Raw genomic sequence first — 12,335 nt, forward strand, 5'->3', positions numbered from 1 at the left:
GGATCACTTTAAACAAGACCACACAGGCCTAGCCCAGGGATGTTGAGTCAGCGGCCTGGGGTGGCCCCAGGAAATTGAGGTGGTCCTCAATTTCCCAGAGGATTCTGCCAAGCAGCCGGGAATCAGAAACCCTGCCCAGGAAGGGAAGTCCTCAGTCTGTTGGGGGGGGGGGGGTCGGGCAGAGATGGGGCATGGGGCAGAAACGCCCTTGCAGGGTTACAAGGAGCTCCCAGGACACAAAGTCTTTGGAAGGTAAAGGCTCAAGGGCAGACTCTGCTCTTCCCCTCAAGCCCCCAGCGGGATTGCCAAGCAGCAGTTATCCAACCTACTTCTCAGGAGAAAGGCAGACCCCCCCCACCCAATTTCTTTCCAAAGCTTCCCCAAATTCAGAGGGCTGCAGGGTAGAGGGTCCTCCTGGCTCCAAAGAAAGGGCCCCCGCAATGCAGGAACGCATGCGAAGCAACCATGAACGGGGCTAACCGAGCCTCTCTGCAAGTCTGGTGGCTCCCATCCCCGATTTTCACCAACCCTGAGGAGGGAGGGAACCGTCCCGTGAACTCTTTGCCGTGAGGTGTGGGGCACGTACCTTGCACGAGGCTCATGAGCTCACTGCGGCTGCTGCAACCAAAGCTCTCTTGCCTAGCTGCTCCTTTGTGCAGGGAGATGCTCGGCATCTGAGTCTTAAAAACCAAGGCAGAGCTGATGCCGGCCCCTGACTCCCTCCTGCAGTAATTCTCATCCATCCAGGATACACGGAACTGCGGTCTAGTTCCCGTGGAGATTCAGGTCCAACATATAGCACTTCACTTCTAATGTTTTGCAATCATCAACGTAAATGCATAACATATGAACTGTTTTACGTGAATTGTGCGCTAGTGATTTTGAAAATCCAGAGACTCCAGAGAATAAGGACACTTACAATCTTATGGTCCCCGGAAGTGAAGCACAAATTAAAATTTGGACGGCTGTACCTATTGTGGTTGCTGACACACACTTTATTAGACAGAATTCTGTAAGGGAAGTGTGAATAGAAGTTCAAGGACAAAAGTTCAAGGAACAATATGAAATTTCTGACTGTAAGAGAACAGCTTGTTCATTTAACCCCCCCCAAACCAAGAGCAGTGGGCGCCAAATTACAAGGGTTATGCGGATTGCATTCCATGCTTTGAAGGAAGGATGGCGCCAACTCGGAAAACATCAATATTCATGACACATCAGAAATTATATCCTCTGCGTCTACTTGAATTCATGGAGAAGTCTTAGCTGTCACCTTGAAAATGCACTAGAGGATATATAACTTCTCACTGTTTTAAAAGGGTGGGGCGGCGGGAATGTTTGACGAGCTCTGCCTGGAGCCAGCGGGGGGATCTGAGGAGCATTCCCAGGGTCCCCCCAAAACTGCCGCCGCTGCGGTCGCTGTTCTGCTAGTTGTTTTTTGTTGGTTTTTTTTTTTTAAAGAATTTTATTTATTTATTTGACAGAGAGAGATCACAAGTAGGCAGAGAGGCAGGCAGAGAGAGGAAGGGAAGCAGGCCCCTGCTGAGCAGAGAGCCGGATGTGGGACTCGATCCCAGGACCCTGAGATCATGACCTGAGCCGAAGGCAGTGGCTTAACCCACTGAGCCACCCAGGCGCCCTGTTCCGCTAGTTGTTACAGAGGCCCTGGTGCAGTGGGGTTCCTGGGGTCTGGGCTGTGCAAACCTCTCCCATACTGAGGTCCCTAGCTTCAGGCCAAGATGGGGTCGGCCTGGAGCCCTGTCACCTACTGCCATGACAGCCCACTTCGGGCTGCCCCTGTAAAACGGGGAGGTGATGACCACACACCAGCCCTGGGGTGCCGGGCCTTTTGCTGTCACATGATCCTGTCAGGACCACAAGGCAGAGTGGCGGGAGAGCGGTGAGGAAAGACAGTGCCAGCTTCTACTGCCCACCCCCCATCCCAGCATCCCACTGTGAACAGAGCAGGAGCCGGGTCAGTGGTCGAGCCTGGGTATGCAAAAGGGAGTGGGTACACGGGGTGCGGGCACACACGCAGGCAGAGGAAGTGAAGTTCAAGAGCGTGTGTGTGAGAGAAGGCTTTCAGAGCAGGGGCCGATGGCAGTCTCGGATCTGGGGCTCAGGTCCGTTTGGGAATGGGGGGTTGGCAAGAAGGGATAGCCATGAGGAGCCAGGACAGGACAAGACGGGACAGCACCCGACCTGGGCATCCAACAGGTCCCCAGACGTCTCCCAGACACCTCACCCTCACTGTGTCCAGACCTGACCCTGGATCCCCACCCCCAACAGATACTTGCTCCTCCTCCTGGGTCCATCCTGTCACCACGCCAGAGACCTGGGACTCAGGTATTTCCCACCGCCACAGCCTCTCAGCCACGTGTCTCCTCCATCTCCTGAACATCTCTCCCACACCCCATCCGCTAATCCAAGTCTCCTGACCTGAGCTCCCTATTCAGGAACGTCGGTCCCTCCTGACATTCTGTGTCTTCCCTTCAGAGCACCTGTTACAACTGGGACCAATCTGGTCATCCAGGCACTTGCCTGCACTCTGCGCCGGCCCGTGAGCCCCACAAGGGCAGGGCCCAGTGCTGTCCCAATCACTGCGTGTCTCCTGCCAGCAGTAGGCCAGGCACACAGGCGATCCCCAGTATATCCTGTTGAAAGTGTCAGCAGGTCCCCACCCTAGCCTCCCGCCCCTGTCCCTGCACTGTGCTAGAAAGAAGCTGGTTCAAACACAACCAAAGCACAAAAACCCGCCATTCTTTTCATTAACAAAATTAACACACTGCATGAAAAATCAACTACTCAAGCTATAAGCTTAAACGTCAGAGGCCCCATCCTCAGGTCCACCCCAACGGCCCCTTGAATCTTGCCCTAACTGGCCTTCTTTCCTCCTAGCATCATGACCCTGACATCTGATAGTAAGTGTAGGCCGCTCGCCTCTGAGTTTTTCACCTGGAAATTTGCTGCTTTTTACACGTTTTCTATTGAGCCCCCAGCCCTGGTATAAAAGACGAGCTCTCTGTCCCCACACAGCCTCCCCATTTTCAAAGATGATGTTTACACATTTCTCGTACTATTCGCTTGTCACTGTCTCCTTCTTAGCGCTCCTCCCTCTCCCATCCCTAGGCCAGATCATTCTTCCACATTACCCAGGTCTGGTCCACAGGTTGTTTGGTGGCTAGAGTAAGGCCCCTTGTACTCTGTGTAATATTTTTAAAAAATTTAAAAGAAAGAGCACATATAGTGTGACGATGATGGACACACTACCCGGTGCATTGTGACTGTCATGAAGGGGGCCGCCTATGGGAGAGGGCTCGGCAGCAAAGTCAGGTGGTGTCTCTATCCTACGTTCCATCACGCCACGGATCCACCATGTGTCAGTCGGCTCTCAGCTGAACAACGATTTTCTAGAATTTGATCTACCCTCACATGATATTGCTAAAACCACAGGTCCTGTCCCAGTAATGGGTCATGCAATCCATTTCAGACCAGTATTAAAAATATGATCAAGAGGGGCACCTGGGTAGTTTAGTGGGTTAAGCCTCTGCCTTCAGCTTAGGTCATGGTCTCAGGGTCCTGGGATCGAGCCCCGCATCGGGCTCTCTGCTCAGCGGGGAGTCTGCTTCCCCCTCTCTCTCTGCCTGCCCCTTGGCCCACTTGTGATCTCTGTCTGTCAAATAAATAAATAAAATCTTTAAAAATATATATATATATATGATCAAGAATATAAGAGAAACCATCAGATGGCCCTTGAGGGCATCAAGCTAAGAGAAATAAGTCTAAGGAAGTCCAATACCATATAATCTCACTTATATGTGGAATGAAACAACAAAGCCAAGCTCACAGATACGATAAAAAAAAAGAAAACAAACAAACAAAAAAAACGAAACTCTAGAATGTAACAGAAGCATCAAAGGCAACCTTTAGTCAGGACACGTATGGTTTCCCAAAACTTTTGTTCTTGTGTTGTGTGTGCCTGCATGTGTAACTGGAACCCAGGCAAAAGGCTGAAAGTCACTGTCCTAGACTTTGACTGGAATTCCAGTGACTCTACAGATACTTTCCTGGATAGCAGCCTCTCCCCAATATTGAGTCTTTCAATCCACAACCCACGAATGTAATATCTGATTTCCACTTAGCCTCTAATTTTCTCTGCAAGTCTCGAGGCTCTTGATCTTAGGGTTGTGAGTTCGAGCCCCATGTTGGGTGCAGAAATTACTTAAATTTAAAAAATAATAAAATAATTCTTCTTTGCAAGTCTCTTTGATTATATTTATTCCTAGGTATTGATTTTTTTTTAAAATGTTATTATTCATGGTATTTTAAATTCTACTTTAAGGGCACCTGGGTGGCTCAGTCAGTTAAGCATCTGACTTCAGGTCAGGTCATGATCTCAGGGTCCTGGGATCGAGCCCTGCATCATACTCCTGCTCAACGGACAGCCTGCTTCTCCCTCTGCCTCTGCACCTTCCCCTAGTCATGCTCTCTCTCTCTTTCAAATAAATAAATAACTTTTTTTAAATAAAAATCTTCAAAAAAAATAAATTCCACTTTCAATTTGGTGGCAGCTGGCCTACAGAAATACAACTGAGTTACGTAAATGTTTTTTTTTTAACCAATGACTTCAGTAAATTCATTCTTTTTTCCTTTTCAATGAAAAATAACTTACATAAAATACACAACTAGCAAGTGTAGAGCGGAATGATTTTTTAAGAAAATTCTTTAAGATTTTATTTTTAAATAATCTCTACACTCAATGTGGGGCTCAAACACTCCCAACATTGCTACATTCCACCTACCTGAACATCACCCTGATTAGGATCTAGAACATTCCTGTACTCCAAAGGGCTTCCTACCCTTAAGCCCTCTTCCAGTCAGTACCCTCCCAAACCACCATCTGACCTCCCCCATAGATATACATATACGCTCCAAGTCCTATTCTGACTTCTTCATAGTAAATCATTTGTGTTCCCTGTTCTGTCCTCGTTTGCTCAGCGTTACATCTGAGATCGCTCGAGTTGCTGTGGGTTTTTGTAGCTGCCTTTTATCGCGGAGTGGTCATTCGTTGTGTGGATGGACCCATGGGGCCCATGCTCTCCCCGTGGGCATTTAGGGAGCCTAGAGCAGCACTTTTCCCAGCATTGAGGCAGCTGAGTCACAGGACACTGCCTCACCCCGGAGACAGAAAACGGGGAGGCAGGGCTCTTTATCCATCAGCTGCTTTACTCACAGAGCCTGGGAGAGTGGCCAGGGCAGGGGGACCTTTCAGCTGGGGTTGACACAGGGACGTGAAAAGGACCACAGCTCACTGTTTGACTTCAGTGGGTTCCTTCATTGCTGCCTCCCAGGTAAGTTCTAGAGAATTCGAGAGGTCTGTTTTGTTTTGTTTTGTTTGATTCATACAGTAGGTTTCATTAGCTCTCTATTTTCTCTCATCATGCCTGGAATTGCAACGGATGCTCTTGAGGTCGTCAATAAATAAAAAAGCAGAGAAAAAGCTTCTTACAAAATGAAGTAAAATGTTGGTAATGAATAAATAAAGTTTAATAAGGTGGAGACAGACCAGCTCATTCAATACCAGACAAATTAAAGTACATGGCTCTCTTTTTCTTTTTTAAAGATGTACTCATTCTTTTGAGAGAGAGAGAGCACGAGCAGGAGAGGCAGAGGGAGAGAAGCTCCAGCAGACTCTTCGCAGAGCACGGGCGGGACGCAGGGCTCAACTTCCCGACCCTGAGGTCACAACCCGAGCCAATACCAAGAGTCGGACCCTCAACCGACTGCGGCACCCAGGTGCCCCCATAGCTCTTTTGTTAAGTGTGTTTAGTACGCACAAAGCAGAACACTATTTTTATCATCTGATCGCAGAAAATATGAGTTCACTTTCTGTAGCCTCAAATTGTGTGATATCTTTAGAAGACATAAATCTAAATTCTTGAAGGAAATATTTTGATTTAGTTCAGTCTAATTTAAGCTGATATATAATTATAGAGCAGGCGAAATGACTTTTTTTCCCCTATTTCACCCATTCCCTACCCTTCACTTCTCCTTTGGTAACCATCAGTTTGTTCTCTACGGTTAAGACTGAGGAGCTGCTTTTTTAGCAAGAGGTGTGTGTGCATGTGTGTGTGTGTGTGCTTTCACTTCTCAGTTGAGAAATGAGATGCAAAAAATGTCCCATTGAGTTCAGCTCCATGACTTTTTACACTTGTACACACCAGGGGTTCTCAGCTGGGGGCAATTTTGCTCCCTGGTCCCTCCCAGTAGCCCTCCACAAGTTTTGACAACCAAATGTATATCCCGACATTGCCAATGTCCAAGGGAAGGAGGGAACCAAGGGGTTTTTTCCCATATGGTTATGCAACTGCGCCATTTACTGAATGACCATCCTTCCCCCACTGAGGTGCAGTGCTACCTTTATCGGAAAGCCACTTACGTGGAGGTCTAATTTTAGACAGTCTATCCTGTCCTATTGGTCTAGTTGTCTGTCCTTGCACCAACACTCCTCTGTGTTAATGACATCAGCTTTAAAGCTAAGTCCTGGAGCACCTGGGTGCCTCAGTGGGTTAAAGCCTCTGCCTTCGGCTCAGGTCATGATCTCAGGGTCCTGGGATCGAGCCCCGTATCTGGCTCTCTGTGCAGCAGTGAGCCTGCTTCCCCCCCCACCCTGCCTGCCTCTCTGCCTACTTGTGATCTCTGTCTGTCAAATAAATAAATAAATAAAATCTTTTAAAAAACAAAAAATAAAAAAATAAAGTTAAGTCTTTAGGTCTGTTTGTGTGAATCTTCCAACTTGGTTCTTCCTTGAGATCTTCTATTCTAGGATCTCTAAATGTCTTACACATTTTAGAATCAACTTATTCCTGACAACAAAAAGGCATGTGCGGATGTTTACTGGGGTTACACCAAATATAGAGTTCAGTTTGTGAAGCCTTAATAACATCACTGAGTCTGCCAGTCCATGAACAGGGTAATATCTGATTGGTTGTTGTTGTTGTTACTGTTTAAGACTTTCTTCGTAAGTCATCTCTACATCCAGTATGGGGCTTGAACTCACAACCCTGAGACTGCGTCACACACTACCAATGGAGCCAGCCAGCTGCCTCTTTATCTGTTTTCTACAAGGATTTTTTAATTCCTCTCAGCCGTATTTTAGGTCATCAGAGTAGAGTTCTCGTATACATGTTTTGTCAAACTTATTTCTATATATTTGAAGACTTTTGGTGCTATTGTGAATGGTATTTTAGAACCCACTGTCCTATTGTTAGTTTGCAGCTTATCGAAATACAACTGATTTCCGTATATTCATCTCGTATCCAGCGATCTTTCCAAAAACCATCTATTTATTTTAATGGCTTGTTTTTAGGCTCTTTTGGCTTATTTATGTACATAGTCCTATCATCAGCCAGAAACCAGTTTTACTTCTTTTTCAATGTGTATGCTTTTAATTAGGTTTTTGGGGTTTGTTGTTGTTGTTGTTGTTTAAGTAAACTCTGTTCCCAACATGGGGCTTGAACTCATGACCCCAACATCAAGGCTCTATGGACTAAGCCAGCCAGGTGCCCCTTAATTAGTTTTTCTCAATTAGCTTTTTTTAAATTTTCATTTTCTGGGGGAGTGTGTGTACCTTTTCATAGTAGCTACAACCTCCAATTTATATTGACGAGAAGAGGTGAAACTTGTCATATTCCAAATGTTAGGGAAAGTGTTCTTTTTTTTTGTTTTTTTAAAGCTTTTATTTTTTTAAGTGATCTCTATACCCAACATGGGGCTCAAACTCACATCGCAAGATCAAGAGTCACAAGCTCTAGTGACCGAGCCAGCCAGGCGCCCTGAAAAGTTTTCATTTTAATCTTTAAGTATAAATATGGTGTTAACTGAACGACTTTGATAAAATAAGCTTTGTCAGATTAAGGAAGTTCCTCTCCGTTCCTAGTTTTTGGAGCACTTTTATCATGAGTAGGTGCTGATTTTATCAAACGCTTTTCCTGTATAATATGATCATATGGTTTCTCTCATTTCTCCCATTCCTAAGGTGAATTACATTGATTGCTTTTCAAATAAATGCAAACCAACCTTGCAGTCTTGGAATAAATCTCACTAGATCATGACTTGTTATTCTAACATATTGCTGGCTTCTGCTTGCTAATATTTTTGTTCAGGATATCGGAACCCATGTTTGCAAGAGATTGGGGCCTCAAATTTTCCTTTCTTGTAAGGACTTTGTTGGATTTTTGCCATCAGTATTCTAGTAGACTCATTAAACAAGTGTTTTCACTTTTCCTATTACTTAGAAGAGTTTAGATAATGGTATTGTTTCTTTCTTAAATGTTTAGAAGAATTTACCAGGAAAGCCATCTGGGCCTATAGTTTTCTTTTCTTTAAAAAAATTATTTATTTTGGAGAGTGCATGCACACAGACTGGGGGACAGGCATGTGGAAAGAGAGAATCTTAGGCAGACTTGTTGCTGAGCATGGAGCCCAACACGGGGCTCAATCTTCCCACCCTGAGATCATGACCTGAGCCAAAATCAAGAGTCAGATTTTTAACCAACTGAACCACTCAGTCACCTAGGGCTTGTAGTTTTCTTTATGGGAAGGTCTTTCATTATTGATTCAATGTCTCTAACAGATACAGAACTATTTAGATTTTCCTTTTTTTTTTTAAATTTTATTCATTTATTTGACGGAGATCACAAGTAGGCAGAGAGGCAGGCAGAGAGAGAGGAGGAAGCAGGCTCCCCGAGGAGCAGAGAGCCCGATGTGGGGCTCGATCTCAGGATCATGACCTGAGCTGAAGGCAGAGGCTTTAACCAACTGAGCCACCCAGGCACCCCTACATTTTCCTTTTTTTAAAAGATTTTAAGTAATCTTTACACCCAATGTGGGGCTCAAACTTACAACCCTGAGATCAATAGTCACTCTACTGAGCCAGCCAGGCACCCCTACTATTCAGATTTTCTATTTCTTCTTGTGCCAAGGTTGTTAAATTGTGTTTCCCCAAGGAAACCATCCATTTCCTTTGCATTATCAAATTTATTGACTAAAGTTGATCAGCATCCTTTTGTCATCCTATAGTTAGGATCTTTACTAATGCCTCATTTTTTTTCATTCCTTTTAATGGAAATTTATGTGGTTTTTTTTCCCCCTTGAGTAGTATAAATTTTTTCAAAGGACCATCTTTTGGTTTGGTTGCATTTCTCTACTACTTGTCTGCTAACTCCTAGTTGTCCTGCAAGGAGGAAGCTCAGGTGTTTCCCCCTTCCACACTGAGTCAGATGCCCCGTGGGCTCCTACATCTCAGCCCTGATCAATCGGGTGTCCCTGGTGACATCTGTTTACCCCACTGGATCATGGGCTCTGCAACGGCTAGGCTCACCCTTCCACCTCACACCTAAATTAACCTCTGCCAGGGATAACACTTCCCCACTCCTCTTTTCTTAACTCACCCTAATTCATCTTTTAGATCTCAGCTGGAGCGTCCCTTCTTCCCGGAAGCCCTCCCTGATCCTGAGGCCAAGTCAGACACAATCTCTAATGCTCCCAAAGCTCCCTGCACTGCCCTCATCACAACACTGTTTCTTCTGGGTTAAATTATTTTTAAAATATGATCCAGACTCTCTTCCTTCTTAAAATAGTTATATAAATATGTTTGAACTAGCCTTATGTATCTTACCAGTCCCCAAAGACTGGTTTCACTGTTTTCAAGTTCCTTGAGGCCCCGGCAAATTCTCCCTGTTCCACGGGTAACTCAGCTGTCACTGCCTGGAAACTGTACTATGAGTCCCTAAAGGGCAGACCATTTCCCAGAAACACCCAGCCCAGAACCTGGCATCAAGAAGGCACCACGGAATGTTTAATGAATGGACGAACAGCCCATCTTTCCTTGAAGTTTCCTCAAATTCGCTGTATATAATGTCATTATGAGCATCCACATTTTCTCTAAACATTCTTGTCTGTTACCAATTTTATACTTTACTAAAGTTTGCTGTTTAGCCTGCCTCCAAAGAAAAAGAATGCTGCTTTTCCAGAGGGGTAGAGAATGTAACAGGTTGTTTTAGCCCTGGAAAAGGCAATACTCGTCTAACCTGTTAGTCAGCCTTCAGTCACCCAGCTGGGACTTCTAACAATACCCCCACCCCCATCCCTGTGTGCAGCTTTCACTTCCTGCCAGCTGCCCGCTGGCAAAGGAGTGCTCTTCTCTAAGCCTTATTAGTTCATCTTCAAAATGAGGACGCTTCTACCTGCGGGACAGTGCTGCTGAAATAATGAAATGAGATCTGCAGAAACCGTCTCAGTTCAGGGCCAGGCTTGACGAAAGAAGCGAAGGCTTCTGGAGTCTGACAGACCTGGACTCCAATCTTGGCTCTCTCACTTTCAGCATTTGCCAGGGGAGCCTGAGCTCCCCCATCAGTAAACTGGGGGTCAAAATATGCACCTGTGAGGACTGGGAGAATGGCGATGAGAGGCTTAAGTGAGAAATCGCTCCATTTAGTAAATGTGAACCTAGCATCCTCTTCCTGACTCCTGTCTGGAATTTTATTCCTGGAAATATGTCCTACCCGCTGGTCTCAGCTCTGACCTTGGGCTACATAAAATAGTTTTCGGTCTCCTCACTGGTCTCCGTGTCCTAGTCTTGTTCCTTTTGATCTGTCCTCCATACCACAAGGTATCCCAGCTCAGGCATCCCCTCCTCCATGAAGTTCCCTGACTTCCAGAGCCCTGGGCTCCCCTGCCAAAGCTCTGACCACTCTGGGTAATCACTGTGTGGTGACAAACCTATTGCCCCAACCGGACTGCAAGCCCCATGAGGGCTGGGCTTGGGGCTGACTTGGTCACTGCAGTGTCCCCAGCCTTCAGGGGGGCACAGCACAGGTATTCAAAGGAAGGGCTAATCCGTGAAAGTCCACAGGTGGTAGCCATGGACCCCGGGCATGGCTCCCTCTCACCTGGCTCTACCCATGTCCCACCTGCTTTCCAGCTCATCTGTCCCCTCAACACAAGGAGGCACTGCACAGCACCCACTTCTTTGGGAGGTTGTTGGCATCTCTTGGCTCCAGGCCCTCCCCCCTCAGACTGTCCCATCTGCCCATCTGTCTCCTGTGAGAAGCCTTTCCTTGGCCTTAGGGACTACTACGTCTCAGGACACTGCTGCTCAAGGTCCTCTTCTCACTCAACCATCACAACCACTTCCGGGGGCAACTCAGACCCTCATGACCCCAACTCCAGGGCTTGGATCTTCCTCTTCAGCTCCAGAGCTCCAGGCTCTGGGCACCTCAGATTCGGACTCTCTGGGCCACAGCACGATGGTCGACCAGTCCCCAGGAGTTTTCCAGGGGAAAGGAAGGCTATGTTAACCCATGGAGTCCATCCAGATGAAGTACTTGGCCACAGCTAACCGTTGTGAAAGTGTCTTCCTGAGCGTGGAACTGCAGGTGGCTGGAATGTAGCTCTTTCCTCAGGAAACTGTGCTGTGATGACAAAGGCTCCTCTTCCTCCACAGTGGGGGCTGGGCGCCTCAGGGGCTGACACGGGCCTCCTCCCCACTGCTGGAGTCTCCTGCACACACATGCTGACTGCCTTGTAAAACGAGGGGAGCGTGTTCCTAACACAGGCTGTCACCCCACTGTGGGCCATGAAGGGTCCCTGCCTACGGAGTGTACGTACTGCGGGGTGGCCCGGGTGACGGAAGGGCCCCAACAGGGACATGAAGCACGGAACTGCTAACGGACGTCACTGGTAACAGGAAAGTTAACTGTTTGAGAGAGAAGCGCCTTTTGAAGTATGAGGGAAATAAAAGCACTGAATCCTTATCTTCCGTATTAGGAGATCAACAGTTAATTTAAAAAAAAAAAAAAAAAGGAAAAATTTAAAAACTAGGAGTGTCAGCACCTCCTTTAGAAATAAAGTGGTCAGGGCACCTGGGTGGGTCAGGCCTTGAGTGTCTGCCTTCAGCTCGCCGCATGAGCCCAGGGTCCTGGAATCGAGCCCCGCGTCGAGCCCCGCGAGCCCCACGTCGGGCTCCCTGCTCTGCAGGAAGCCTGCTTCTCCCTCTGCCCCTCCCCCTGCTTGTGTTCCCTGTCTTGAGGTCTCTCTCTCTCTCTGTCAAATAAATAAAATCTTAAAAAAACTAACTAAATAAATAAGGTGGTAAATGCGAAAACCAGCCGAAAGAGTTAAAGTGGTTACCTGTGGGGAGCAGGAATTGAGGTGGGGAAGGAAATGGCTGCATTTTCTTCTTTTTCTTTTTTTAAAGTTTATTTATTTATGTAATCTCTACACCCCACATGGGGCCTGAATTCAGGACCTTGAGATCAAGAGTTGCACGCACGCAC

General features: G+C 46.8%; 1 protein-coding gene across 3 annotated transcripts in view; it reads right to left on the reverse strand.

Annotated features, from left to right (window-relative positions):
• OPA3 (outer mitochondrial membrane lipid metabolism regulator OPA3) overlaps positions 1-12,335 on the reverse strand; it is a 71,423-nt gene that overhangs the window by 29,445 nt on the left and 29,643 nt on the right. Inside the window, exon 1 of one of the 3 annotated variants that reach the window (XM_032323348.1) lies at positions 587-902. The exons of the other annotated variants lie outside the window; for them this stretch is intronic. Within the exon in view, the coding sequence (XP_032179239.1) occupies positions 587-743 (157 nt within the window). The 5' untranslated portion in view covers positions 744-902. Of the gene's footprint in view, positions 1-586; positions 903-12,335 lie in introns of those variants that run through there. 3 annotated transcript variants of the gene reach the window in all.

This window comes from Mustela erminea, chromosome 19, assembly GCF_009829155.1.
Source record: "Mustela erminea isolate mMusErm1 chromosome 19, mMusErm1.Pri, whole genome shotgun sequence".
In the NCBI taxonomy this organism is placed as follows: Eukaryota; Metazoa; Chordata; class Mammalia; order Carnivora; family Mustelidae; genus Mustela; species Mustela erminea.